The 27,836-nt window shown below is 67.4% G+C and overlaps 2 protein-coding genes and 1 non-coding gene across 3 annotated transcripts; 1 reads left to right on the top strand and 2 right to left on the bottom strand.

The window, feature by feature from the left end:
• Positions 1–10: 10 nt before the first annotated feature.
• CPSF1 (cleavage and polyadenylation specific factor 1) lies at positions 11–21,754 on the bottom strand. The gene is made up of 38 exons (XM_040542951.1): positions 21,710–21,754; positions 20,321–20,503; positions 20,147–20,174; positions 18,532–18,665; positions 18,374–18,454; positions 18,112–18,263; positions 16,924–17,070; positions 16,693–16,832; positions 16,480–16,590; positions 16,275–16,368; positions 16,074–16,161; positions 15,869–15,994; positions 15,074–15,125; positions 14,881–14,975; positions 14,709–14,783; positions 14,539–14,619; positions 13,740–13,829; positions 13,067–13,183; positions 12,839–12,980; positions 12,581–12,759; positions 11,094–11,230; positions 9,857–10,028; positions 8,648–8,854; positions 7,831–7,920; positions 7,569–7,715; positions 6,405–6,557; positions 6,199–6,315; positions 6,022–6,112; positions 4,937–5,021; positions 4,715–4,856; positions 4,481–4,633; positions 3,187–3,363; positions 2,484–2,550; positions 2,338–2,385; positions 2,096–2,248; positions 1,676–1,805; positions 765–903; positions 11–119 (listed from the first exon to the last, which is right to left on the bottom strand). Exons 2-38 carry the CDS (start codon positions 20,462–20,464, stop codon positions 72–74), a joined length of 4,332 nt encoding a protein of 1,443 aa, XP_040398885.1. The 5' UTR covers positions 20,465–20,503; positions 21,710–21,754; the 3' UTR covers positions 11–71.
• Positions 21,755–23,650: 1,896 nt separating this feature from the next.
• Positions 23,651–27,344, bottom strand: SLC39A4 (solute carrier family 39 member 4). The gene is made up of 5 exons (XM_040542953.1): positions 27,244–27,344; positions 27,098–27,146; positions 25,844–25,996; positions 24,666–24,853; positions 23,651–23,914 (listed from the first exon to the last, which is right to left on the bottom strand). The coding sequence occupies exons 3-5, from the start codon at positions 25,974–25,976 to the stop codon at positions 23,786–23,788; spliced, it is 450 nt and encodes a 149-aa protein (XP_040398887.1). The 5' UTR covers positions 25,977–25,996; positions 27,098–27,146; positions 27,244–27,344; the 3' UTR covers positions 23,651–23,785.
• On the top strand, positions 26,286–26,358 carry TRNAR-CCG. The gene has a single exon. It is a non-coding gene; the product is annotated as a tRNA-Arg (tRNA).
• Positions 27,345–27,836: the final 492 nt, after the last annotated feature.

Here is a 27,836-nt window from a genome sequence, read left to right as displayed (position 1 = left end):
GCCCCGTTGGGACGTTTTTTGTGTTTTTTTTTTTTATACAAATTTTCGGTCCGTGGGGGTGGGGGGTGCCGTCAGAAGTGCGCCGTCACCCGGTCGATCTCCAGCAGGTCCTCGAGGATCTGGGGGGGGGAGGCGGCGTCAGGGGGGGCCGGGGCGAGGGGGGAAGATGGGGGGCGAGGGGCCCCCAGTAGGGCCAGGGGGGCGGGGGGAGGGCTCTGCTGTGCCCCATGGGGGTGGGTGGCACAGGGTGTGGGGCGGGGGGGTGACACTTCTATGGGGCACAGCGTGTGGGGCAGGGAGGTGATACATATATATGGCCCGTGGTATGGGGCAGGGAGGCGACAGATCTGTGGGGCACAATGTGTGGGGCAGGGAAATGACATCTATGGGGTACAGCAAGCGGGGCAGGGAGCTCTGCCCCACATCTATATGGGGCGCAGCATATGGGGCAGGGAGGAAATGCACGTGTACAGCGGGCACAGCGTGTGGGGCAGGGAGGTGACATTTATGGGGGACAGGGTATGGGGCAGGGAGGTGACATCTATGGGGTGCAGTACGTGGGGCAGGGAGGTGATACATACATATGGCCCAGGGCATGGGGCAGGGAGGTGAAATCTATGGGGCGCAGTGTGTGGGGCAGAGCCTTGCTCCCTCGCACACCAGGGCCCGGTAGGACCAAGGGTGCTCTGCCCCAAGGCCCTGCCCCACGGCGCTGCCCCACAGCCCTGCCCCATGTCCCTGCCCCACGGCGCCGCCCCACTCACGATGTCGGGCGTGGTGCCGATCTTCTTGGCCAGCTCGCCACGCTCCATGGTGCTGAGGTAGAGGTAGCGGTTCAGCAGCTCCCCGTCCAGCACGTTGCGCACCGCGTTCTGCAGGATGCGCCGGTCCATGTGCAGCATCCTGCGCCGCGGGGACACCGGCGTGGGGACAGCAGGGTGGGGACAGCACCGTCACCGCGGTGGCACCGGGGACGTCCCGGTGGCATCACCCGGCGGCGCTGCCACTGGGTGGCTGCTGGGCCCCATTGCAGTGGGGACCCCAGGGACACGCTGGGGACCCTGGGGACATGTTGGGGACCCCAGGGATGCACTGGGGACCCTGGGGACGTGTTGGGGACCCTGGGGATGCATTGGGGACCCTGGGGATGTGTTGGGGACCCCAGGCACGCGTTGAGGACTATGGGGACGCACTGGGGACCTCAGGGACATGTGGACCCCATGGACACGCTGGGGACCCTGGGGACATGTTGGGGACTATGGGGTCGTCCTGGCGACCCTGGGGATGTGTTGGGGATTATGGGGACCCCAAGGATGCATTGGGGACCCCGGGGACATGTTGGGGACTATGGGGACGGGTTGGGGACTATGGGAACATGTTGGGGACCCTGGGGACGTGTTGGGGACCCCAAGGATGCACTGGGGACCCCAGGGACATGTTGGGGACCCTGGGGACACGTTGGGGACTATGGGGACACACTGGGGACCTCAGGGACATGTTGGGGACCCCATGGACATGTTGGGGACCTTGGGGACGTGTTGAGGACCCCAGGGACGCATTGGCGACCCCAAGGACGTGCTGGGGACTATGGGGACGCGCTGGGGACCCCCAGGACATGTTGGGGACCCTGGGGACACGTTGGGGACCCCGGGGACGCGCTGGGGACCGCGGGTACCTGAAGGCACGGGGGTTGAGTCCGGCGTGGTGCGGCAGCATGGTGGTGAGGGCGTTCTGCAGCATCAGCAGCCGCCGGTACGTCTTCTCCTGCATGGGCAGCAGCAGCCCGATGCCGCCGTCCAGCGTGGCTGGGGGGGGAGCCCGGGGGTCGGGGGGGGGCCGGGGGGGCCGATCCCAGCACCCCCCGGTGGGGTTGGGGACAGGAGGGGGGGGGGCGGTGACACAAAATGGGGGACACAAGATGGGGGACACAAGACGGGGGACGAAAGACGGGGGACACAAGGGGAAGTTACAGGGACGCAGCCCCGTGCCCCCAGCACCACCCTGGTGCCCCCCATGTCCTCCCCGTGCCCCCCCCCCCGGCCCCGGCCCTCCACGTTTGTCCCCCCGCGTTCCCCCCCCGCCCCCGTCCCCGTACCGAACCAGGTGATGTGCTTCTGCTCCCAGGCGCTGGACTTCTTGAGGCCGTCGGCGGTGCCGCGGCACGGCGTGCGCCAGAAGGTGTTGACGTGGGCGCCCACGTGGAAGTCGGCGCGCCGCAGCAGCCGCATGCCCCCGAAGCTCTCCTTGGCTGCGGGGAGCCGCGGCGTCACCGCGACGCCGGGACGGGGACGGGGACGGGGACAGGGACGGGGACGGGGACAGGGACGCGTGGCTCACCCTCGGGCAGGTACATGTACACCAGGAGGTTGCGGTCGCGGTCGGACACTGCGGGAAGGACGGAGAGCGGCGTGTGACGGGGACAAAGTGACACCCCCGGGGGGCCCGGCCCCGAGCCCGGCCGTGCCGGGGGCGATGCCACGCACCGAGGAAGCCGAGCTGGGTGCTGTCCACCATGAAGTCCACGCTGTACACCTCCAGCGGCTTGGCGTCCTGCGGCGGGACCGCCATCAGCGGCGGTGCCGTGACGTGTCCCCCACGGCCCCCCGGGGAGGCGGGGAGGTGTCACCGCGTCCCCGTGTCCCTCAGCGTGGTGGGGAGGCATCCCCATGTGCCCCGGGGCAGGAGGGAGGTGTCACCATGTCCCCATGTCCACCAGGTCAGCAGGGAGGTGTCACCATGTCCCCATGTCCCCCAGGGCAGGAGGGAGGTGTCCCCATGTCCCCCAGAGTGGCATAGAGGTGTCCCCAGGTTCCCAGGTCCCCCAGGTCAGTAGGGAGGTGTCACTGCATCCCCGTGTCCCCCAGGACTGCAAGGAGGTGTCCCCATGTCCCCCAGGGTGGCAGGGAGGTGTCCCCGTGTCCCTTGGCACGGTAGGGGGGTGTCCCCAAGTGCCCACGTCCCAAAGGACAGCAGATGTCCCTACAGCCTGGGGCACAGCGAGGAGCCGTCCCCGTGTCCCCTGGCACAGCAGGGGACATCCCCACACCCTGTGTCCCCTCACCCCGTGTCCCCTCACCCCATGTCCCCATGCCCCGTGTCCCCACGCCCCGTGTCCCCTCACCCCATGTCCCCACACCCCGTGTCCCCTCACCCCGTGTCCCCGCGCCCCGTGTCCCCGCGCCCTACCCGGCTGACGAGGGACAGCGTCTTGCTCTCCTCCTGGTAGCGCAGCAGCGAGATGCTCTTCATCACGTCGGCGGCCAGGATGAAGTTCTTGACGCTGATCATCTGGTGGATGTAGAGCTGCGTGTCGATGAAGGCCATGCCCGTCAGCTCGTTGTCCTTCAGGCTCCACAGGAAGATCTGCGGCGCGAGGCGGGGGGGGGCGGGGGGTGTCACCGGGGGGGCACGGACATGCATCGACCCCCCTGCTGCCACTGCGTCCCTGTCCCCGAGTCCCTGCGTCCCCAAGTCCCTGCATCACCGTGTCCCGTGTCCCTGTATCCCTACATCCCTGTATTCCCATGTTCCAAAGTCCCCGCATCCCCAAGCCCCTGCGTCCCTGTGTCCCTGAATCCCCACATCCCCATGTCCCACGTCCCCGTATCTCCAGGTCCCTGTATCCCCACGTCCCCGTGTCCTCGTGTTCCCATGTCCCTGAGTCCCCACATCTGTACCCACATCCCCGTCCCCATATCCCATCCCTGTGTCCCTGCATCCCCATGTCTCTGTGTCCCCCCATCCTTGGGTCCCCATGTCCCTGAGTTCCCACATCCCCATGTCCCCACATCCCTGTATCCCCACGTCCCCACGTCCCCACGTCCCCATATCCCCATATCCCCATGTCCCCGTATCCCCATATCCCCATGTCCCCATGTCCGCATGTCCCCACGTCCGCATGTCCCCACGTCCCCATATCCCCATGTCCCCATATCCCCGTATCCCCATATCCCCGTGTCCCCATATCCCCACGTCCCCATGTCCCCATGTCCCCATATCCCCGTATCCCCACATCCCCGTGTCCCCATATCCCCACGTCCCCATGTCCCCATATCCCCGTATCCCCATGTCCCCGTGTCCCCATATCCCCACGTCCCCATGTCCCCATATCCCCGTATCCCCATGTCCCCGTGTCCCCATATCCCCACGTCCCCATGTCCCCATATCCCCGTATCCCCATGTCCCCACATCCCCATTTCCCCGTGTCCCCGTATCCCCATGTCCCCATATCCCCATGTCCGCATGTCCCCACGTCCTCATATCCCCATGTCCCCATATCCCCGTATCCCCATATCCCCGTGTCCCGTATCCCCATGTCCCCGTGTCCCCATATCCCCATGTCCGCATGTCCCCACGTCCCCACATCCCCATGTCCCCATATCCCCATGTCCCCGTGTCCCCACATCCCCATATCCCCGTGTCCCCATATCCCCACATCTCCACAACCCCCGTCCCCACGTCCCCGTCCCCGTCCCCGCACCTTCTGCCCGATGGCGGACACCAGGTACCCGTTGCAGTGGCACAGGGCGGTCACGGGCCCCTTCTGCTCCTTCTCGTAGAGCACCTTGAACTTGTTCTTGGTGAGCGGCTGCCCCGGTTCCGGCACCACCTCGATGATGTCCATGATCAGGATCTGGGCACCGCGACACCGCCGGTGAGACCCCCGCCCCGCGGTGCCCCCGCGGTAACCCCCCCGCGCCCCCGCGGCGCTCACCCGGCCGCGGCAGGTGACCTCCTCGCCCTGCATCAGGCAGGTGCCCACGGCGATGTAGCCCTTGAGCCCCGACACGGTCTCCTCGCTCTTCAGCGACACGGTCTTCATGCAGGTGACGTGCTCCCACTCCTCCAGGTCGATCCTGCGGGGGCAGGCAGGCGGGTGGCTGGGTGGCACCGCGGTGGCACCGTAGCGGCACCGGGGTGGCACTGGGGCGCTCACCTGGTGTTGGGGATGGTCTCCCAGCTCACCGGCGAGATGAGCTGGATGGAGAAGGCCTCCTGCTGCGGGTGGATGTAGCGCTCGTCTGCGGGGGAGGGGGGACAGTGGCGCTCGGGGGACGGCCCCGGGGGGACACCGGGATGGGGCTGCACAGGGACACTGGGGTGGTACCACGTGGGGACAGTGGGATGGCACCGTGTGGGAGCACCGGGATGGGGCCACGGGGGGACACCGGGATAGTGCCACATGGGGACACCAGGATGGCACCGTGTGGGGACAGCGGGATGGCACCGTGTGGGGACACGGGGATGGCAATGTGTGGGGGCAACAATAGTGCCATATGGGGACATTGGGATGGCACCATGTGGGGACACCGTGATGGTATCACGAGGGGACATCAAGATAGTGCCATATAGGAACACCGGGATGGTGCCATATGGGGACACTGGGACAGCACGGCACCACGTGGGGACATGGGGATGGTGCCATGTAGGGGACACCGGGATGGCACTGTGTGGGGACGACAAGATAGTGTCATATGGTGACACCAGGATGGGGCTGTGGGGGGACACGGGGATGGTATCACATGGGGACACCGGGATGGCACCATGTGGGGACACTGGGATGGCACTGTGTGGGGACAAGATAGTGCCGTATGGGGACACCAGGACGGTGCCATATGGGGACACTGGGATGGCACTGCGTGGGGTCAACAAGGTAGTGCCATATGGGGACACTGGGATGGTGCCATGTGGGAACACCAGGATGGCACCATGAGGGGACACGGGGATGGCACTGCGTGGGGACAAGATAGTGCCATATGGGGACATCGGGATGGTGGCACATGGGGACACTGGGATGGCACCATGTGAGGACACCGTGATGGTACCACAAGGGGACATCAAGATAGTGCCATATAGGAACACCAGGATGGTGCCATATGGGGACACCGGGACAGCATGGCACCACGTGGGGACACGGGGACGGTGCCACATAGGGGACACGGGGATGGCACCATTTGGGGACAACGGGCTGGCACCGCGTGGGGACACCGTTCTGGCGCCGCGTGGGGCCGCCGGGCTCACCGCGCTCGATGCTCTCGAACTCCTTCTCCTCCCCGGTCATGCGGGGGATGCGCGTGCACGAGTTGATGACGCTGGTGGCCACGGCGTAGACCTGCCGGGGACGCACATCAGCACCGGGGGGGCCCCGGCCTCGCGTCGCCCCCGTGCCAGGGGTGGGGACAGCGGTGTCAGCGGTACCTTGGACTCGACGTGGTACGCCACGTAGTGCGCTGTGCAGCGCAGCGGGATCTTGCGCACCGGCCAGGGCGCGTCGTAGGAGAGGTAGGCGGGCAGGACGCTGATGCGCAGCTCGCCCTGGGGGCGGCACCGTCAGGGTGGCTTTGGGGGGGGGACACACACATGGGGACACCCCCCCTGGGGCCCCCCCCGGACCCCCGACCCACCTGGCGGTTGAAGTAGAGGAAGCCCTTGGGGCAGTTGACGTTGTGGAAGGGGGCGAAGGACTCCACGGACCCGTCGATGGTCATGGGGTGCAGGCGCAGCGCCCCCCGCGCCGTCACCAGCAGCCAGTGCGGGGACGGGCCGCAGATGAACACCTCGGGGGGGGGGGGGGTGAAGGGGGGGGCAGACGGTCACTGGGGGGGCCCAAATCTGGGGAGGGCGTCCCCAGGCCCAGGGGGGTCCCACATGGACTGGGGGGGTCCCAACATGGATTGGGGGGAGGTCTGCAGGTTGATTGGGGGGTCCTGAAATTGATGGGGGGGTCCCCAGATTTGGGGCGGGGGGGCAACCATATTGATGGGGGGGTCCTGAAATTGATGGGAGAGGGTCCCCAAACTTAGGAGGGGTCCCCACATTGATTGGGGGATCCTGAAATTGATGGGGGGGTCCCCAGATTTAGGGGAGGGGTAACCATATTGATAGGGGGGTTCCTGAAATTGATGGGAGAGGGTCCCCAAATTTAGGTGGGGGTCCCAAATTTAGGGGAGGGTCCTGACATTAATGGGAAAGGGTCCCCAGATTTAGGGGGGGTCCCCAAATCAATTGGGGGATCCTGAAATTGACAGGGAGGAGTCCCCAGATTTAAGGGGAGGGTCCCAAGTTGATGGGGGGGTTCTGAAATTGGTGGGAAACGGTCCTCAAATTTAGGGGGGGTCCCCACATTGATGAAGGGGTCCCCAAATTTAGGGGAGGGTCCTGAAATTGATGGGAAAGGGTCCCAAAATTTAAGGGGGTCCCCACATCGATTGGGGGATCCTGAAATTGATGGGGAGGAGTCCCCAAATTTAGGGGAGGGGTCTCCATGTTGATGGGGGGATGCTGAAATTGATGGGAAACGGTCCTCAAATTTAGAGGGGGGTCCCCACATTGATGGAAGAGGGTCCCCAAATCTAGGGGGGGGGGGTCCCAAATTTAGGGGAGGGTCCTGAGATTGGTGGGAAAGGGTCCCCAGATTTAGGTGGGGTCCCCACATTGACTGGGGGGGGGGGTCCCACATTGATGATGATGATGACGGCTGGGTGTCCCCAGATGGGGTGTCCCCAAATGGGGTCCCCCCAAATGGGGTCCCCCCCACACCCCCCCCCGTCAGCTGGCGCCCGGCTCACCCCCGCGTAGCCGTAGATGTCCTCGAAGTAGCGGAAGCGCGCCACCCGGCCCCGCGGCCCCCCCGGCTCCTCGGCGCCCCCCGCGCTCTCCGGCTTCTTCTTGGACTGCTTCGGCTTCTTCTCGCGGAAGTTGATGTTGTGGGGCACCTGGGGGGGGGGGCGCGGGGCTGAGACGGGGGACGCGGGGCCACCGCAGGTCCCCAGGTCCCTCCCCCCAGGTCCCCGAGGCCCCCCCCCCGGCCCCCCCCGGTGCCCCCCGCACCTTCTTGAAGCGCACTTTGAGGTTGCTCTGGCCCAGCTGGGAGTCGTGGCTGAACGCCTCGTAGATCAGCAGCTCCTGGTCCACGTGCACCTGGCGGCGAGCGCGGGATGAGCCGGGCACGGCCCCACGGCACAGCACGGCCCCACGGCACGGCCCCACGGCACGGCCCCACGGCACAGCCTCATATCACGGCCCCATGGCATGACCCCATGGCACGGCCCCACAGCATGGCCCAGCCCCACGGCACAGCCCCACGGTGTCTTCCCAGAATTCACCCCCATGGCACGGCACGGCCCCATGGCACAGCCCCATGGCACAGCCCCATGGCACGGCCCCACGGCACAGCCCCACGGTGTCTTCCCAGAATTCATCCCCATGGCACAGCCTGGCCCCATGGCACAGCCCCACATCACAGCCCCAAACCACATCCCCATGCACCAGCCCCACAACCTTGGCCCCAGCCCCATATCCCGGCCCCACATTTCAGCCCCACACCCCTGCACCATGTCCCAGCCCCAGCCCCACGTCCCAGCCCCACGCCACATCCCCATGCCCCAGCCCCACAATCCCAGCCCCAGCCCCACATCCCGGCCCCATATCCCACCCCAGCCCCACATCCTGACCCTATGTCTGCCCCCAGCCCCACATCCCGGCCCCATATCCCACCCCCAGCCCCACATCCCAGCCCCAGCCCCACATCCCAGCCCCATATCCCACCCCCTGCCCCACATCCCGGCCCCATATCCCACCCCAGCCCCACGTCCCGACCCCACACCCCTGCCCAGCCCCACAGCCCGGCCCCACGCCCGCGGCTCACCAGCAGGTAGGGCCGGCTCTGGCGGTTGCCCAGGGCCACCAGCAGCACCTCCTTGACCAGCGGCAGCTCGCCCTGCCGCGTCACCTCCTCCTTCTTGGCCTCGCCGGGCGCCGCCGGCTGCCCGAAGGAGCTGTCGACCAGCACGCGCTGCCCCATGGGGAAGTTCTTCACCAGGAACACCAGGCGCCACTCCGGCAGCTGGTAGATCTGCGGGCACGGGGACACCGGGGCGGGGGGTTGTGTGACGGATGGACGGGGGGACTGGGGGACACTGGGGGGACTGGGGGACACTGGGGGCATGTGCGGGGTCGGGGGACACCGGGGGGGTTTGTGTAATGGATGGACAGGGGGACCAGGGGACACCGGGGGGGTTTGCGTGATGGATGGACAGGGGGACAACGGGGGGACTGGGGGACACTGGGGGCATGTGCGGGGTTGGGGGACACCGGGGGGGTTTGTGTAATGGATGGACAGGGGGACACTGGGACACTGGGGGGACTGGGGGACACTGGGGGGACTGGGGGACACTGGGGGCATGTGCGGGGTCGGGGGACACCGGGGGGGTTGTGTGACAGATGGACAGGGGGACTGGGGGACACTGGGGGGATGTGTAGGGTGGGGGGACACTGGGAGGGTTTGTGTGATGGATGGACAGGGGGACTGGGGGACGCTGGAGGGACTGGGGGACACTGGGGGCACGTGCGGAGTCGGGGGACACCGGGGGGGTTTGTGTGATGGATGGACAGAGGGACACCAGGACAATGGGGGGACTGGGGGACACTGGGGGGATGTGCAGGGTCGGGGGACACCGGAGGGGTTGTGTGACGGATGGACAGGGGGACAGGGGGACACTGGGGGAACAGGGGGACACCGGGGGACAGGGGGACACTGGGGGGATGTGTGGGGTGGGGGGACACCAGGAGGACGTGGTGACACCAGGCAGGTTTGTGAGATGGATGGACAGGGGGACACCGGGGGGGCACTGGGGGACACTGGGGGACACTGGGTGGATGTGCAGGGTGGGGGGACACCGGGAGGACGCGGTGACACTGGGCAGATCCACAGGAGGGGGGACGGGGGGACGCGGTGACGCCGGGTGGATTCGCAGGACAGGAGAGGGGAGGTGGGGACAGAAGGACGAGGGGACAGAGGGACAAGGGGGACAGGGGACGGGACGGGGGATGCGGTGGCGCCGCGTGGCGCCCTCACCTCCATGGCGCCGTTCTCGCGCACCAGCACGCACCAGTGCGTGGGCTCGGCCCGGTGCTGGTGCGGCTCCCGCTCGGCCGCGGGGAGGCTGCGGCGCGGCTCCTCCTTGGCGGGGCTGAAGAGCGCCCCCGAGTCCCCGTACAGCATCTCCTCCTCGTCGTCCACCGCGTCGCTGCCGGGCGCGCGCCGTGAGCGAGAGCCACCGCCGCGGGGACACCGCCGCGGGGACACCGCCATCACCATGGAGACACCGCCACGGGGACACCGCCACCACCATGGGGACACCGCCACCGCCACGGGGACACCACCACTGGGACCCAACCACTGGGACGCTGCCACCGGGATGGGGACACCGCCACCACCATTGGGACACCGCCACGGGGTCACCGCCGCAGGGACGTAGCCACCACAACCGGGACACTGCCACAGGGACGCCGCCACCACCACGGGGACACCACCGCAGGGACACTACCACGGGGACACCACCACTGCCACAGGGACACCGCAAATGCTACAGGGACGCTGCCACCACCATGGGGACACTGCCATGGGGACACTGCCGCTACCACGGGGACACTGCCACAGGGACACCACCACTGCCATGGGGACACCACCACAGGGACACTGCCAACACCACAGGGACACAGCCACCGTTGTGGGGACACCACCACCACCACAGGGACACCGCCACCACCATGGGGACACCACCATGGGGACATCGCCGCGGGGACACCACCATGGGGACACCGCCATGGTGACACCACCATGGGGACGCCACCACAGGGACACCACCACCACCACAGGGACACTGCGACCACCACGGGGACACAGCCACCGTCGTGGGGACACCGCCACGGGGACACCACCGTGGGGACACCGCCGCAAGGACACCACCACGAGGACACGGTCACCACCGTGGGGACACCGCCACGGGGACACTGCCGCTACCATGGGGACACTGCCACAGGGACACCACCGCCACAAGGACACCACCACCGCCACGGGGACACCACCAACACCATGGGGACACCATCACGGGGACACTGACACCACCGCGGGGACACTGCTGCAGGGACACCACCACCACCACAGGGACACTGCCACCACCACGGGGACACAGCCACCGTCGTGGGGACACCGCCACGGGGACACCACCGTGGGGACACCGCCGCAAGGACACCACCACGAGGACACCGCCACCACCGCGGGGACACGGCGCGGTCCCGCCCCCGCCCACCTGATGTCCTGGATGAGGGTCTCGGCCTCCGCGTGGCCGCGCAGGGCCAGCTCGTCGCGGGTGCCGGCCGCCCGGCTCTCGGTGGTGAACATCCCGCTGACGTCGCGGTACACGCACAGCGCGATCACCTTCGGCTGCTGCGGGCGGCACGGTGACACGGGTGACACGGTGACACGGGTGGCACCGCACCACGGGTAGCATCACACCCTGGGTGATGCAGTGCCACGGGTGACACCACGCCATGGGTGATGCAGTGCCACGGTGCCACGGGTGACACCACACCATGGGTGACACCGTGCCACGGGTGACATCACACCCTGGGTGACACCACGGCAGACGTGACACCCTGGGTGACACTGCAGGTGGCACGATGCCATGGGTGACACCTTGGGTGACATCGTGGGCCACACAACGCCGTGGGTGACACTGCAGGTGACATTGTGGGTGACACCACGCCATGGGTGACACCACGGCTCACACTGGGCGATGTGACACCGCGGGTGACACTGTGTGGGGGCAATACAAGTGATGCGACACCATGGGTGGCACTGTGTGCAACACCATGGGTGGCGTGACGTCATGGGTGACACTACAGGTGACATGGGTGATGTGACGCTGTGACGTGATACGTGGGTGACACAACGCCATGGGTGACACCACGGGTCAGACTGAAGGCGGTGTGATGCTGTGGGTGACACCGTGGGCGATGCGATGCCACGGGTGAGGGGTGACGTGACATCGCGGGTGACATCGCATGTGGGTGACACCCATAGGTGAGGTGACACCGCAGGCAACACCATGCCACGGGTGACACCACATCACCACAGGGGCCAACACAGGTGAAACGGTGCCACAGGTGGCACCATGGGTGACGCGACACCGCGGGTGACACGATGCCATGGGTGACACTATGCTGTGGGTGACACGATACCACGGGTGATGCAATGACACAGGTGATGTGATGCCATTAGGTGACACGACACCACGGGTGACGCGATGCCATGATGTGATGCTGTGACGTGACACTGTGTGTGACGCGATGCCATGGGTGACACGACACCGCAGGTGACGTGATGCCGTGGGTGACGTGATGCCACGGGTGATGCTATGCTGTGGGTGACACGATGCCACGGGTGATGCAATGACATGAGTGACATGATGCTGTGGGTGACACGATGCCATGGGTGATGTGATGCCATGGGTGACATGACGCCATGGGTGATGCTATGCTGTGAGTGACACGGTGCCACGGGTGATACAATGACATGAGTGACATGATGCCGTGGGTGACACGATGCCATGGGTGACACTATGCTGTGGGTGACACGATGCCGTGGGTGACGTGACGCCATGGGTAATGCTATGCTGCGGGTAACGCGATGCCACGGGTGATGCAATGACATGGGTGACACGATGCCACGGGTGACGCGATGCCACGGGTGACGCAATGCCACGGGTGACGCGGCGCGGCGCGGGGCAGCACTCACGTGGTGCAGCTGCGTCTTCTGCAGCGCCAGGCGGTGCGTGCGGCCGCCGTACGTGTCGCTCTTGAGCACGAAGACGGAGGCCTGGCCCTCGGCGCTCAGGATCACCACGTAGGGGTCGGCCACGGCGCAGTGCACGATGGGCGAGCCCAGGTCCACGGGGATGAAGTGCAGCTGGTTCACTGCGGGCAGCGCTGTCAGGGGGCAGCCGGCGCGCCGGGACCGCCCCCCCCCCCGTGCCGTGCCGTGCCGGGCGCTCACCTCCCTCCAGCAGCCGGATGCCGAGCGGCGACACCTGCACGATGTACCGGTTCTCGCCGATGTTGCCGGCGAAGACGGTGGGGCCCTGCGTGGCGAAGCCGCTCGTGTCCAGCTCCATGATCTCCTGGCCCGTCTGCAGGATCTGTGGGGGCGAGGGAGTGGGAACCTGGCGTCGCACCCCGCTCGCCAGCACCGGCACCAGCGCCGCGCCGAGCCCCGGGGCCGCACCATGGTGGAGTCCTCGCGGCTGAGGATGAGGAAGCCGTGCCGCCGGCCTGCGTCCTCGGGGGGCTCGGGGGGCGCCGCGTCCTTCTCGCTGGTTTCACCCGCGGTGCTCGTCTCAGCCTGCGGGGAGCCGGGCGCTGGGAGCCCCCGACGGGACCGAGGGGGCAGCCGGCACCCAGGGGGGGACACAGGGAGGGGACGGAGGGACACGGAGGGTGGGACAAGGAAGGGCACGCAGGGGAGGGGACGTGGGAAAGGTGGCGTGGAAATTGGGAGGTTCAGGTGGGAAATGAGGAGACATTTCTGTTCACGGAGAGCAGTCAGGCGTTGGGACGGGTTGTACGGGGAGGGGGGCGTCACCGTCCCTGGGGGTGTTCAAGGACGTGGTGCTTGGGGACATGGTTTGGGGGTGACGTTGGTGGTAGGGGGATGGCTGTACCAGACGATTTTTGAGGGCTTTTCCAACCTTAATGATTCCGGGATTTAGTGGAGAGGGAACAGGGAAGGGGACACGGGGAAGTGATGTGGGAGCGTGGCACGAGGAAGGGGACACGGGGAAGGGGACCCAGGGAATGTGGCACAGGGAAGGGGATGTGGGGAGGTGGAACGGGGAAGGGGACACAGGGAGGGGACATGGTGGGGGGGACACGGGGAGGGGACGCGCATCACCACCGACCTCCTCCTTCCTGGGCGGCGAGACCACCGTCCACATGTCGTAGCAGCCGGGCAGCTCGAAGGTGGTCACCACCTGGGGCCGGATGCTCTTCTGCAGGGAGACAGCGGTGGGGGCGCGGGCGGGGGGCAGCACGGACCCCACCCCCCCCGGGCACTGTGGGGCTGTGGCTCGGGGCGTACAGGCTGCGCCCACCGCTCGGGGCAGCCCTGGTTCTCCCGGCCCATGCTGTGGCACCGGCACCGCACCTGCGGCGGACGCTCCTCACCACGGCAGGCAGCGGCACGGCGCGGGGACACGGGGACGTGAGGGCGCAGGGGTGTGGGGACAAAGGGACACAGGGACGCAGGGATGTGGGGACATGAGGGCGCAGGGATGTGGTCACGCAGGGATAAAGGGACACGGGGACGCAGGGATGTGGGGATGGGGGGACGTGGGGATGCAAGGACACGGGGACGTGAGGGTGCAGGGACATGGGGACACAGGGACATGAGGATGTGGGGACACGGGAATGTGGGGACGTGGGGATGCAGGGATGTAGGGAGGTGGGGACATGGAGATGGAGGGACATGGGGACATGAGGATGTGGGGACGCGGGGATGCGGGGACATGGAGATGCAGGGATGTGGGGATATGAGGATGCAGGGACATGAGGATGCAGGGACACGGGGATGTGGGGTACGTGGGGATGTGGGGATGTAGGAGACATGGGGGACGCAGGGATGTGGGGGACGTGGGGACATGGGGGACGCGGGGACATGGGGATGAAGGGATGCAGGGACACGGTGCCGGCCACGCTCACCTGCAGCACCGAGAGCGCCCCGTTCTTGCCGTAGCCGGAGCAGAGCACGATCTCCAGGTCCGGCTCCGGGCTGTTCTGGAACTGCAGGAACAGGGGACACGTGTGGGGACGTCACGCCACGCCATGTCACGTCACGCTGTGTCACGTCAGGGGCCCGGGGCCACGCTCACCTCCTCGGAGAGGAAGGCTGGCTCGCCCATGGCGGCGTTGGCGCAGGGGCCGATGTTGAGGATGCTGTCGCAGACCTGCGTGGGACGGGGACGGGGATGGGGACAGGGACGGGGGCGCTGCGTGGCAGCACCGCGAGCGCCAGGGAGCGGTGCCACGAGGCGGGGGCCGCACCTCGAAGGAGTAGGTGGCGAGCTGCGTGCCCGACTGCGCCTCGCTGCCGTACACCTCGATCTCGTCCACCTCGTCCTGCGCCGCCGACTTCCCGCCTGCTCGCGCCGCGCCACGGCAGCGCCCGTCAGCGTGGGTGACGCGGGGGGGTGTCCCCGTCCCCGTCCCCCCGACCGGGGGCCTCGCTGTCACCTACCTGCCCAGGTCCCCGAGGAGTCCGAGCGCTTCTTCTTCAGCGGGGGCTCCTCCTGCGGGGGGAGGCAGCCCGGAGACCCCAGCACGGGGCTCGCGGCGCCGCAGTGAGACCAGTGCCGCCGGGGACGTGGCAGCGGGGGGGACACGGAGACCGTGGGGATGTGGAGACAGTGGGGACACGGCCACGGAGGGGACATGGAGACCATGGGGACACAGAGACCGTGGGGACATGGCCGTGGAGGGGACAGGGGACCCGGTGGTGGGGACACGGCGGTGGCGGGGACTCAGAGACCGTGGGGACATGGTGACCAAGGGGACGTGGCTGTGAGGACACAGCTATGGGGACAGGGAAATGGGGACCTGGTGGCAGGGACGTGGCAGTGGCAGGGACACGGCAGTGGGGACGTGGAGACCTTGGGGACATGGTGGCAAAGGGGACACAGCTGTGAGGATGCAGCAAGGGGGACGCAGGCGTGGTGGGGACAGGGAGGTGGGGACGCGGAGACCCTGGGGACGCAGTGACCGAGGGGTGACCTCAAGGCTGTAGGGACATGGCTGCGGGGACAGGGAGGTGGGGACCCAGCGGGGGGGACAAGGAGATGTCAGGGGCGCAGCAGCAGGGACACGGCGGTGATGGGGACACGGAGACCCCGGGGACAAGGTGACCAAGGACACATGGCCACGGGGGTGCAGCCACGGTGGGGACAGGACGATGGGGACCTGGTGGTGGGGACGTGGCAATGGGGACGCAGTGACCACGGGGACCGGGACCCACTGGGCGCCCCGCTGCCCCCACCTGCTTGTCGGCCGCGTCCTTGGCCACGCCGACGGGCGCCTCCTGCAGCTTCTCCGTGTACTTGAGCAGCAGCGAGTTGCCCAGGCGGGACCCCAGGAACAGGTAGCCCGGCTCCAGCGTCACCATCTGTGGGTAGGGGGGGTTGTGGGGGGGCCCGGCCGTGCGGGACGGACGGACGGACACGGGGACGGACACAGGGACTTACGCAGGTGGTGAGCACGCTGGCGGCCGCCTTGTCGAAGTGGAAGGAGCGCACGCTCCTCATCCCGTCCGTGATCAGCGTCAGGACGTAGCTGCGGGCAGAGGGACGGGGATGGAGATGGGGGCAGCAGGGGCCCGGCGGCGGGGCCGGGGCCGTGCCGGGGCGCGGGACCCCCCCCTCCCCGGGGCATCACGCAGCGCTCACATCTCCCCGCCCTTCAGCGAGATCACCATCTTGTCGTAGGAGATGAAGGCGGCCTGCGCGCAGTCCAGCGTCAGCTTCACCCCGTCCTGCATGCCTGCGGGGAGCGCGCGGCGTCGGGGCCGGCACGTCGGGACCCCCGCCCGCGCCCCCCATCCCACCCCACCCTGCCCCGCCGCGTCCCCCCGGCCCCCACGGCGGCGCTTACGCAGCGGGAAGACGGTGGTGCCGGCGGTGAGGCTGTTGAGGGACACGCCGTAGGGCGGCACGCTCTGGTTGAGGTACAGCAGCGAGTTGACGGCGAAGATCACCACGCCGCCTGCGGGGGCGGCCGGGCGTCAGCGGTGCCCTCCCCGTGTGTCCGTCCCTCCCCCCCCCCCCCCCCCCCCCCCGGCCCAGCCGGTGCCATCCCCGCCCTCACCGATGGGCTTGGGGACGGCCAGCGCCTGCGTGCAGTCGAAGGGCAGGTTGCTGAGGGACCAGATGACCGGGTGCACCTTCTGCATGATGTTCAGCGAGATGGCCACGATGCTGCACGTGTCCTGCCGCACCGCCACGCGCCTGCGGGGGCCGGCGTCACCTCCTGCCACGGGGACCCCGCCGCGCGTCGTGTGTCCCCCCCTCCACCCTCCCCCCGCCTCCGCGGCCTTACCCCGGCCACGTCTGGTTGGGCTCGAAGAGGATGAGGAGGGTGGGCTCGTAGTAGCCGCAGAGGAACTGCATGTCGATGATGTTCAGCAGCTTCTCGTCCAGCTCCCGCACGTCGATGATGTAGCTGGGCAGGAAGCTCGACTTCTGCCTGCGCAACGGGGGGGGAGACCACGGTCATGGTGAGGTCCGGGTGGGAGGGGGCCTCAAAGACCCCCAGCTCCAGCCCCACCATGGGCACGACCTCCCCAGCCCCCCCGACCCATCCTTGGCCCCCCTGAGGGCTGGCCCCCCCAAGCTCCTCTGGGCAGCCTGGGCCAGGGCCTCACCACGCCCGGGGGGCAGAATTTCTGCCTTATTTCCCACCTTCCCCCGTTCTATGAGCTCCAGGCCACACGTTGGCCACGGTGAGCCACGCACTGGGCATGCTGAGGCACACGTTGGCCGTGTTGAGGCAAACACTGGCCACCCTGAGCCACACGTTGGCTGTGTTGGCCATGTTGAGGCACACGTTGGCCATGCTGAGCCACATTGGCCACGTTGGCTGTGCTGAGGCATACGTTGGCTGACCTGAGCCATACGTTGGCCATGTTGAACCATACATTGGCTGTTTTGAACCACACACTGGCCTTGTTGAGCCACACGTTGGCCATGTTGGCCATACTGAGCCACACATTGGCTGTGTTGGCCATGTTGAGCCACACACTGGCCATACTGAACCACGTGTTGGCCACGCTGAGCCACACATTGGCTGTGTTGAACCACACACTGGCCTTGTTGAGCCACACGTTGGCCATACTGACTCACACGTTGGCCATGTTGGCCGTGCTGAGCCACACGTTGGCAGTGTTGGCCATGCTGAGCCATACGTTGACCATGTTGAGCCACACGTTGGCCATGTTGAGCCACACTGAGCCACACATTGGCCATGTTGGCCATATTGAGCCATACACTGATTGCATTGAACCGCATGTTGGCTGTGCTGAGCCACACGTTGACCATGTTGAGCCACACGTTGGCCATGCTGAGCCACACGATGGCCGTGTTGGCCACGCTAAGCCATACGTTGGCCGTGCTGAGCCACATCTTGCCCATACTGACTCACACATTGGCCATGTTGGCCGTGCTGAGCCACATGCTGGCCCACGCATTGGCCGCACGCCGCTGCCGCGGGCCCCTGGCCCCCACTCACCCCTCTCCCACCAGCCCCTCGTGCTCGTCAGCCAGCGAGTCGCGGCGGAAGGGCAGCACCACCAGCCGCGTGCCGTAGATGAGCATGACGGCGCAGCGCCCGTCGGGGTCCACCCGCACCTTGGGGATATGGACGTTCTGCACGAAGCCGTCCTGCGGGCAACGAGGTTGGGGTTAGGGGGCACTTGGCCACGGGGCAACCCCCCTGCCCCCCCCAGCCGCATTTTTGGAGGGCAGCACATGCCCGCGGCCCCCGGGCCTACCCGCAGCTCCGGCTCCTCGAAGTAGTGCAGCGAGAGCGTCTTCAGGTCGTGCGTGCCGGGGTCGTACTCCACCACCGAGAGCTGCGGGGGAGGGGGGGCGTCACGGCGGGGCGGGGGGCGCCCATGGGTGCCCCCCCCGTCCCTGGACCCGTCCCTACCTTGGCGTCCTTGAAGCTGAGCAGCAGCGCGTCCCGCTTGGCCCCCGCCAGCTGCACGCTGGCCATGGACATGACGTTGCCGAAGAAGGAGAAGGAGGCCACCAGCTCCAGCTTCTCCTTGTGGCCCTTGCCTTCTGCAGGGGGTGCGAGGACAAAGTGGGGGGTGGGGACGGGACATGGTGTCACCACCCCCCCCCCCCCCCCGGCCTCGCCCATCCCTCGTGTTTTTCCACAAAATTGGCCCAAGGAGAACGTCAACGTCCCGTGACCGTCAACACCCCCAAGGACACCGACGCCCCAAGGACACCGACGTCCCGTGACCATCAACGTCCCAAGGACACCAGTGTCCCGAGGACACCAATGTCCCGAGGACACCAGCCCCCCAAGAACGCCAACCCCCCCGAGACCAGCACCCCATGAGACCACCGACACCCCCAGCCCCCAAGACCAGCACCCCATGAGACCACCAGCACCCCCAAGACCCCCGATGCCCCCTGAGACCACCAAAGCCACCAGACCAACAAGGTCCCACGACCGCCAACACCTCACGACCACCAACGTCCCCCGAGACCACTGACCCCCCAAGAACCACCCCCCCCCCGGCCCACCAACCCCTCGTGAACACCAGCACCCCCCCAGCCCACCCAAGACCACCAGCGCTCTGAGACCATCAAAAAACCTGAGACCGCCAACGCCCCAAGACCTTCAAACTCCAACACCATCACACCCCAAGCCTGCCACCACCCCAAGACCATCACACCTCAACGCCCCAGGAGCACCAATCTCCAAGACCATCACCCCCCAAGACTGCCAATGCCCAAGACCATCACACCCCAAGACCACCAACCTCCAAGACGACCGATCCCCAAAACTGGCACCCCCCCAAGACCGCCAATGCCCCGAGACCTTCACACCCCAACACCATCACAAACCAACACCACCGACACCCCAAGACCACCAACCTCCAAGACCACCATCCCCCAGGACTGTCAATGCCCCAAGACCATCACACCTCAAGACCACCAACCACCAAGACCATCATCCCCCCCAGACCACCAATGCCCCAAGACCTTCACACCCCAATACCATCACCCCCAAGACCATCAAACCTTCCAAGATGACAAACATCCCAACACCATCACACCCCAAGACCTTCACACCCCAAGACCATCACACCTCAACACCATCACACCCCAAGACCACCAACCTCCAAGACCACCGATCTCCAAAACCATCACCCCCAAGACCACCAATGCCCCAAGACCATCACGCCCCAACACCACCACCACCCCAAGACCACCAACCCTTCCAAGACCACCAACTTCTGAGACCACCAACACCCCAACACCATCACACCCCGACACCATCACACCCCGACACCACCATGTCCCAAGACCACCAACGTCCCAAGACCACCACCCCCCCAAGACCTTCACACCCCGACACCATCACACCCCAAGACCACCAACACCACCGACACCCCAAGACCTTCGCACCCCAAGACCACCAACACCCCAAGACCCTCCCCCCCTCCCCAACCCCCCAGCAGAAGGCAGCCCCCTCCCCCCTCCCCCAACAACCTTGCGGGGTGCGCGTCCCCTCCTCCTCCACCTACCCGCGTTCCTGTCTCCTTTCACCCCGCTCTGCAAGAACAACGGGCACAACCATCACCACCACGACACCCCCCCAAAAAAAAAAAAAAAACCTAAACTAAACCAGGTGACACCGCCCGGGGCCACCCCAAATTTTTTTTTGGGGGGTGGACGGGGTGGGTCCTTTTGGGGCGCACCTCGGCGTCATGGTTGAGGCGGTAGACGTAGAGCTGGGAGGTGCCGGCCACCACCAGGTTGCGCTCGGCGTTGGAGAAGAAGTTGCAGTACATGGAGAACTCCAGCCCCGTGGGGGGGTGGGCTTGCTTGTACACCGCGTACATGGCTGGCGCGACCCCCCCCCCCGCACCCCAAAAACGATCCTGGGGGGGGGGGGGAAATCAGGGAGCTCTGGGGGGAGAGGTCCCCAAATTTTTGGGACGCTCCCCCCCCCAGAGGTCCCCAACTGGATCGAGGTCCCGGTCCCATAAATTTTGGGGTCCCGTGGATCTGCAGAGCCCCCCCCCCCCCCCAGCGTGTGTCCCCCCCCCCTTAATTTTGGGGTCCCACGGCTCATTAACCCTCCCCACGTGTCCCCCTCCCCCTAAATTTAGGGGTCCCAAGGCTCCTAAACTGACCCCCCCCCCCCAAATTTGGGGGTTTCATGGCTCCTCAGAGCCCCCACACACACACATCCCCCCCCGAAACAAATTTTGGGGTCCCACAACTATGCAGAGCCCCACCCCCCCACTTGTGTCCACCCCCCTAAATTTTGGGGTCCCACGGCTCCTTGACTCCTTCCCCCACATCTCCACCCCCCCAAATTTTGGGTCCCCAAGGACCCTTAATCCCCCCCCCACGTGTCCCCCCCCCAAGATTTAGGGGTCCCACACCTCCTTAACCCCCTCTATTCCCCCCAAATTTTGGGGTCCCACGGCTCCTCAGAGCCCCCCCCCACACGTGTTCCCCCCCCCAAACTTTGGGGCTCCTCAGAGCCCCCCCTATGCGTGTCCCCCCCAAATTTGGGGTCCCACAGCTCCTTAACCCCCTCCATTCCCCCCCCACTAAATTTTGGGGTCCTGTAGCTCCTCAGAGCCCCCCCCCCCCCATATTTTGGGACTCCTCAGAGCCCCCCCATGTGTGTCCCCCTAAATTTGGGGTCCCCGCGGCTCCTTAACCCCCTCCCCGTGCCTCCCTCCCCCCAAAATTTGGGGACCCCACGGCTGCTTGACCCCCCCACGTCCCCCCCCCCAAATTTTGGGGCCCCCCAGAGCCCCCCCTCGCCCTCCCCCAAGTTCTGGGGACCCCCAGCCTCCACCCCTTGCTCCCCCTCAAATTTTGGGGCCCCCAGAGCCCCCCCCAGGCTTCCCCCCCCCCAAATTTGGGGTCCCCACGGCTCCTTAACCCCCCCCCCGTGCCCCCCTCCCCCCAAATTTAGGGATTCCCACGGCTCCTTGACACCCCCCACGTCCCCCCCCAAATTCTGGGGACCCTCAGACCCCCCCCGTGCCCCCCCTCCCAAATTTTGGGGCCCCCCAGAGCCCCCCCGCCCCCCCCGGGACCCCCCCAGCGCCCCCCCCCCCGCTCACCGCCGCGCTCCCAGGCGCGGGCCGGAAGCCGACCAGCGAGAGGCCGGAAGCGCGCGGGCCAGGCGGGCCGGGTGGAGGGGAGGGGGGAGAGGCCGCTCTGGCCGCCGCCATAGAGACGTCGGTCCTCCAGGGGAACCTATAGGGGCTGCGGCCTATGGAGGCGACGCCTATAGGGGCCTGGATCTATAGGGGTCTGTACCTATAGCGGGCTGCACCTATAGGGTCCGCATCTATAGGGGCTGCATCGTCTGTGGGGTCTGCATCTATAGGGCCCTGGATTATAGGGGCTGCACCTATAGGGACTGCAGCTATGGGGTCATGCATCCTATAGGGCCTGTATCTATAGGGTCTGCATCATCTATGGGGCCCACATCTATGGGGTCTGCACCTATAGGGTCTGCATCGTCCATAGGGTCTGCGTCTGTAGGGTCTGCATCTATAGGGGGCTGCATCATCTGTGGGGTCTGCACCTGCAGGGTCTGTACCTGTGGGGTCTGCATCATCTGTGGGGACCTGCATCTATAGGGTCATGCATCCTATAGGAGTCTGCACCTATGGGGTCTGTATCTATAAGGTCTGCATCATCTGTAGGATCTGCAGCCTATAGGGTCTGCATCTATAGGGACCTCCATCTATAGGGTCATGCATTCTATAGGGTCTGTATCTGTAGGGTCTGCATCCCATGGGGGGCTGTACCTGTAGGGTCTGCATCATCTGTAGGGTCTGTACCTATACGCTCTGCATCTATAGGGGGCTGCACCTGTAGGGTCTGAATCCTATAGGGTCTGCACCCATGGGGTCTGCATTTATAGGGGTCTGCATCCCATAGGGTCTGGCAGCCTATAGGGTCTGCATGTACAGGGGCTCTGCAGGCAATAGTGGCCATGCAGCTTATAGGGCCCTGCATCCCATGGGTCCTGCAGCCTATAGGGGTCTGTTCGGCAGCCTACAGGGGTCTGCATCCTATAGGGACCTGCAGCCCACAGGGAACCACATCCTGTAGGGTCCTGCATCCCATAGGGGTCTCCATCCTATAGAGGTTCTGCAGGCTGTAGTTCATGCAGCCCACAGAAACCTGCAGCCTGTAGGGGCCATAGGGACTGCAGCCTACAGGGGCTCTTCAGGCTACAGGGGCCATGCATCCTATAGGGGCTGCCACCTATAGAAGCCCTGCAGCCTATAGGGGCTGAGCTGATGGGCTGTATTGTACGGCCCATAGGGGTCCTGCAGCCTACGGGGTCTACACCCCATGAAGACTGCGCCCCAGAGACCCTGCACCCTATAGGACCGCTACCCCTATAGGGCTGCGCTCTATGGGGGCCTGCACCCTGTGGGGCCCTGCACCCCATGGCCACTGCACCCCATAGGGGCCCTGCACCCCACTGGTCCCGCACCCCATAGGGGCCCGGCACCTTATAGGGGCTGCACCCCACAGGTCCCTTACAGCCCGTATGGGCCCCGCCACCCCCCAGAGGCACCCTATGGGGCCCCCTGCTCCGTGCCGCACCCCCACGGGGGCCCCGTGCCCCATAGCGGGGCAGCCCCCGGGCGGGCACAACGCCCCCACCCCAAGCACGGCTGCGCCCCATAGCGCCCCACATCCAGGGGGCTGTACCCTATAGAGCTGCTGTGCCCCACGGGGCTCCTGTGCCCCATAGCACCCCTGTGCCCCACAGTGCCCCTGTGCCCCACAGGGCTCCTGTGCCCCATAGCACCCCTGTGCCCCATAGCGCTCCTCTGCCCCATAGCATTCCTGCACCCCATAGCGCTCCTCTATCCCACAGCGCTCCTCTGCCCCATAGAGCTTCTGTGCCCCATAGAGCTTCTGTGCCCCATAGCAGCCCTGTGCCCCATAGCGCTCCTCTACCCCACAGCACCCCGTGCCCCACGGATCCCCCCCGCCCCCCAGCCCCAAGGAGGTGCCGGCGCCATCCCTCTGCAGCTTTATTTCGGGCGCCCTTCGCCCACCCCGGGGTGGGGGTGGGGGGAGCACGTGGGAGGTGGGGGGGGGGCATCCGTGTGTCCGCGTGTCCGTGGGCCTGTCCGTGGGTCCGTGCCCGTGTCCGTGCCGCGGTGTCAGAGCGCGATGCTCTCCTCGTAGAGCGCCAGCAGCAGCAGCAGCCCCCAGCCGCCCAGCAGCCCCGCGTTGTGCAGCGCGAACAGCACCCACGGCCGCGGGTCCCGCACCCGCAGCATCGCCGGCAGCTGGGGGGGGGGGGGGGGGAACGCGGTCAGCGCCTGGCGGGGGCGTGCACCGTGTGCGGCATGCGCAGGGCGCGCGGCACGCGGCGCGTGGCACATGCACGGCACGTGGCCCACTCACGTGGCACAGCTCACACGGCGCCGCGTGCGGGTGGTGGCACGGCACACACGGCACACACAGCACACACGGCACACACGGCACACACGGCACACACGGCACGCGTGGCAGGCAGGGCACGCACAGCACACAGGGCACACGTGGTCCTGCACACGTGGCACGCGCGGTGGCACGCGTGGCCCCGCGGGGCACAGCACACACGGCACAGCACACGTTGCGGCACGCGCCGTGCCATGCGGCACAGTGCGGCACGCGTGGCACGATATGCACATGGCGGCACGGCACACGCAGCACACACGTGTGACACGCATAGACATTTGAAGCACATGCGCGTGACACACAGACATGATACACACAGACATTTGACACACACGTGTGCCACACACACCTGGCACGCACATGACACATACACGTAACACACACATGTGTGTGACACACACAGACAAGACGTGTGGCGTGCACACACACGTGTGTGACACACGCACGTGACACACACACACGTGGGACACAGACACGTGACACACACCTGGCACACACGCACACACGTGTGACACAGACGTGACACACACACACACACACACACGACACACGTCTCACACACACACCCCCCCCACGCGTGACACACGCGGCCCTCACCATGTCGCAGAGGGCGACGTAGAGGAAGAAGCCGGTGGCGACGGTGAAGATCCAGCCCTGGAAGGCGGCGCCGGTGGCGAGGCCGAGCGCGAGGTAGAGCCCCAGGAAGGCGGGCAGCGCGCTCGCCACGTTCAGCGCCAGCGCCCGGCGCACGCTCAGCCCCGCGTGCAGCAGCGCCGCGAAGTCGCCTGCGGGGAGGGGGGGGGGGGGGGGGGGGCACAGCGGGACCCGCGTCAGCGCCCCACGGCGCCCCACAGAACCCCGCTTCCACCCACATCGCCCCCACGTTCACCCGCATCGCCCCGCATCGCCCCACGCTGCCCCCCCCCATCGCCCCCCATCGCCCTGCATCACCCCACACGGCCCCCATATCGCCCCCCCCCCACCCCGCACCCGCCCCACGCCAGCCCCCCCCCCCCCCCCCATCCCACACCCCACTGCCTGCGCCCCACACCTCCCACCCCCCCCCCCCCGCCCCGGCCAAGCCCCCCAAACTTTGTGTGCCCCCCCCCCCCCATGCACCCCACAGCTCCCATGCCCCCAGACCCCCAACCCACTCACCCCCTGCCCCCCGTCTCCCACCCCCTGCACCCACCTGCAACCCCTATGCCCCCCATGCCCTACGCACCCCAAGTGCCCCCCACCCCACACACCCCATGGCCCCCACACCCCCTAAAATGCCCCCCCAACCCTGTGCCCCCCACTCCCCCACACCCCCTGCCCCATGGCCCCCCCAGCATCCACGCCCCCTGCACCCCACCCCAAATGCCCCCCACCCCAAGTGCCCCCACCCCAAATGCCCCCACTCCAAATGCCTCCACCCCAAATGCCCCCCACCCCAAGTGCCCCCACCCCAAGTGCCCCCACCCCAATTCCCCCCACCCCAAATGCCCCCACCCCAAGTGCCCCCACCCCAATTCCCCCCACCCCAAATGCCCCCCCAAGTGGCCCCACCCCAAATGCCCCCACCCCCAAGTACCCCCCACTCCAAGTGCCCCCACCCCCAAGCACCCCCCACCCCAAATGCCCCCCCCAAATGCCCCCCACCCCAAATGCCCCCACCCCAAGTGCCCCCCACTCCAAGTGCCCCCGCCCCAAATGCCCCCCACCCCAAATGCCCCCACCCCAAGTGCCCCCCACCCCAAATGCCCCCCTCCATTTTGCCCCCCCCCCCGCACCCAGCTCGTGGGGCAGCTCGTGGCACAGCACCGCCAGCGCCGTGCCCAGCCCGGTTCGCCAGGAGGAGCCGAAGGCGGCGCCCAGCGCCAGCCCGTCCGCCAGGTTGTGCAGCGCGTCGCCCAGCGTCACCATGCACGGCAGCGCCCGCAGCTCTGCGGGGCACCCATGGGTGGGCCCCCAGCACCCATGGGTGCCCCCCCCCCCCCCCCGCGCCCCCCCCGGCACCCAAGGGTGCCCCCCACCCCCCCGACCCCCCCCCCAGCTCCCATGTGTGCCCCCCACCCACCCTGACCCCCCCCCCTCCCCCAGCACCCATGGGTGCCCCCCACCCACCCTGACACCCCCCCAGCACCCACGGGTGCCCCCACCTCACCCTGACACCACCCTCCCCCCCCCCCCCCCAACCCCTGGGTAGGGCCCGAGCGGGTGCAGGCGCCCACCGGCCCAGTGGCCTAATGGACAAGGCATCAGCCTCCGGAGCTGGGGATTGTGGGTTCGAGTCCCACCTGGGTCGCGGCTGCTTTTGGTGCCCCTAAGGGGGGGGGGGGGTCAATTGGGGGGGGGGGCACCAGAGGGGTCACGGTGCTGTGGGGTGGGGGGCTGAAATAATGGGGGGACGGGGGGGTCCCCGGGGGGGTCCCCGAGGGGCTGTGAGTGGGGGCTGCGAGGTCGTTTTTAGTGGGGGTCCTCACGGGGGGTCCCTTGGGGGGGGGGGGCAGATTCCTGGAGTTGGGGGGGGTTCTTTGGGGGGGGGGATCCTTGGGCTGCGAGTGGGGGGCGAGGTCCTTAATGGGGTCCTCATGGGGGGATGGGGTCCTCTAAAGGGGGTCTTTTTTTGTGGGGGGAGAGGTCAGGTTACTGGGGTGGGAGGGGGGCACCATTGGGGGGGGGGGGGCAGGTCCCAAGAGCTGGGGGGGCACCACGGGGAGGTGGGGGGTCCCTGGAGGGGGGGGGGGCCTAATGGGGATGGGGGGGGTCTCTGGGGTCTCATTTGTGGCTCCTGGGGGGCCATGGGGGGGGCTGGGGTGTGTGGGGGCACCGTGGGGTCCTGGGGGAGGGGTCCTGGGGGGGGTGCTGGTGGTTGTCTGGGGGGGATCTGGGTCCTGATCCAGCTCCAAGGGGAGACCCCCATGTCATGGGGGGGGGGGGGGGGGGGTCCTTGGGCCCATGGGGGGGTCCTCAGGGGGTGCTGGGGTCCGGGGGGAGGGGAGGGAGGGGTCCCATGGGGGTCCCGGGGTTCCCCGCTCACCCACCCCGTCTCTGCAGCTCCTGCTCGCTCTGGCTCAGGGGGGGTTCCTCCACCTGGGGGGGGCGGGGGCACAGGGTGGGCATCCCGACCCCCAGCACCCCCCAGCCCCCTCCCCCAGGACCCCCAGAGCCCCCCCCCAGCCCCACGCACCAGCTCGCTGCACGAGGTCCCCTCCAGCTGCTTGCGGCGCCGCGTCTCCCCGTCGCAGAGCTGCAGCCCCCCCGCGGGGTCGCTCTGCAGCCCCTCCTGTGCCCCCCCCAACCCCCCGCCGTCAGCGCTGCCCCACGGCCCCCCCGGGTGCCCCCCAGCCCCTCCAAGCCCCCCCCAGATGCCCCCCAGATGCCCCCCCCCCAAGTCCTTGTGCCATACAGCCCCTATGTAGCCCCCGGGGGTCCCATAGCCCCCAAGGTGCCCCCCAGCCCCTCCCAAGCCCCCCACGTGCCCCCCAGGTGCCCCCCAAGTCCCTGTGCCCCACAGCCCCTCGTAGCCCCCAGGGGTCTCATAGCCCCCAAGGTGCCCCCCCCCCCGCCAAGCCCCTGTGCCCCCCAGCGCCCAGGTTCCCCCGATTCCCCCCAGGGTGCCCCCCAGGTGCCCCCCAGGTGCCCCCCACATCCCTGTGCCCCCCAGGTGCCCCCCAGGTGCCCCCCAGGTCCCCCCCAGGGTGCCCCCCAGGTGCCCCCCAAGCCCCAGTGCCCCCCAGATGCCCCCCAGGTGCCCCCCAGCCCCTCCAAGCCCCCCAGGTG

The sequence above is a fragment of the Cygnus olor genome, assembly GCF_009769625.2.
Source record: "Cygnus olor isolate bCygOlo1 chromosome 2 unlocalized genomic scaffold, bCygOlo1.pri.v2 SUPER_2A, whole genome shotgun sequence".
NCBI classification, from domain to species: domain Eukaryota; kingdom Metazoa; phylum Chordata; class Aves; order Anseriformes; family Anatidae; genus Cygnus; species Cygnus olor.
The sequence above is the reverse complement of the archived record's forward strand: the minus strand, read 5'-3'. Positions and strand labels throughout refer to the sequence as shown.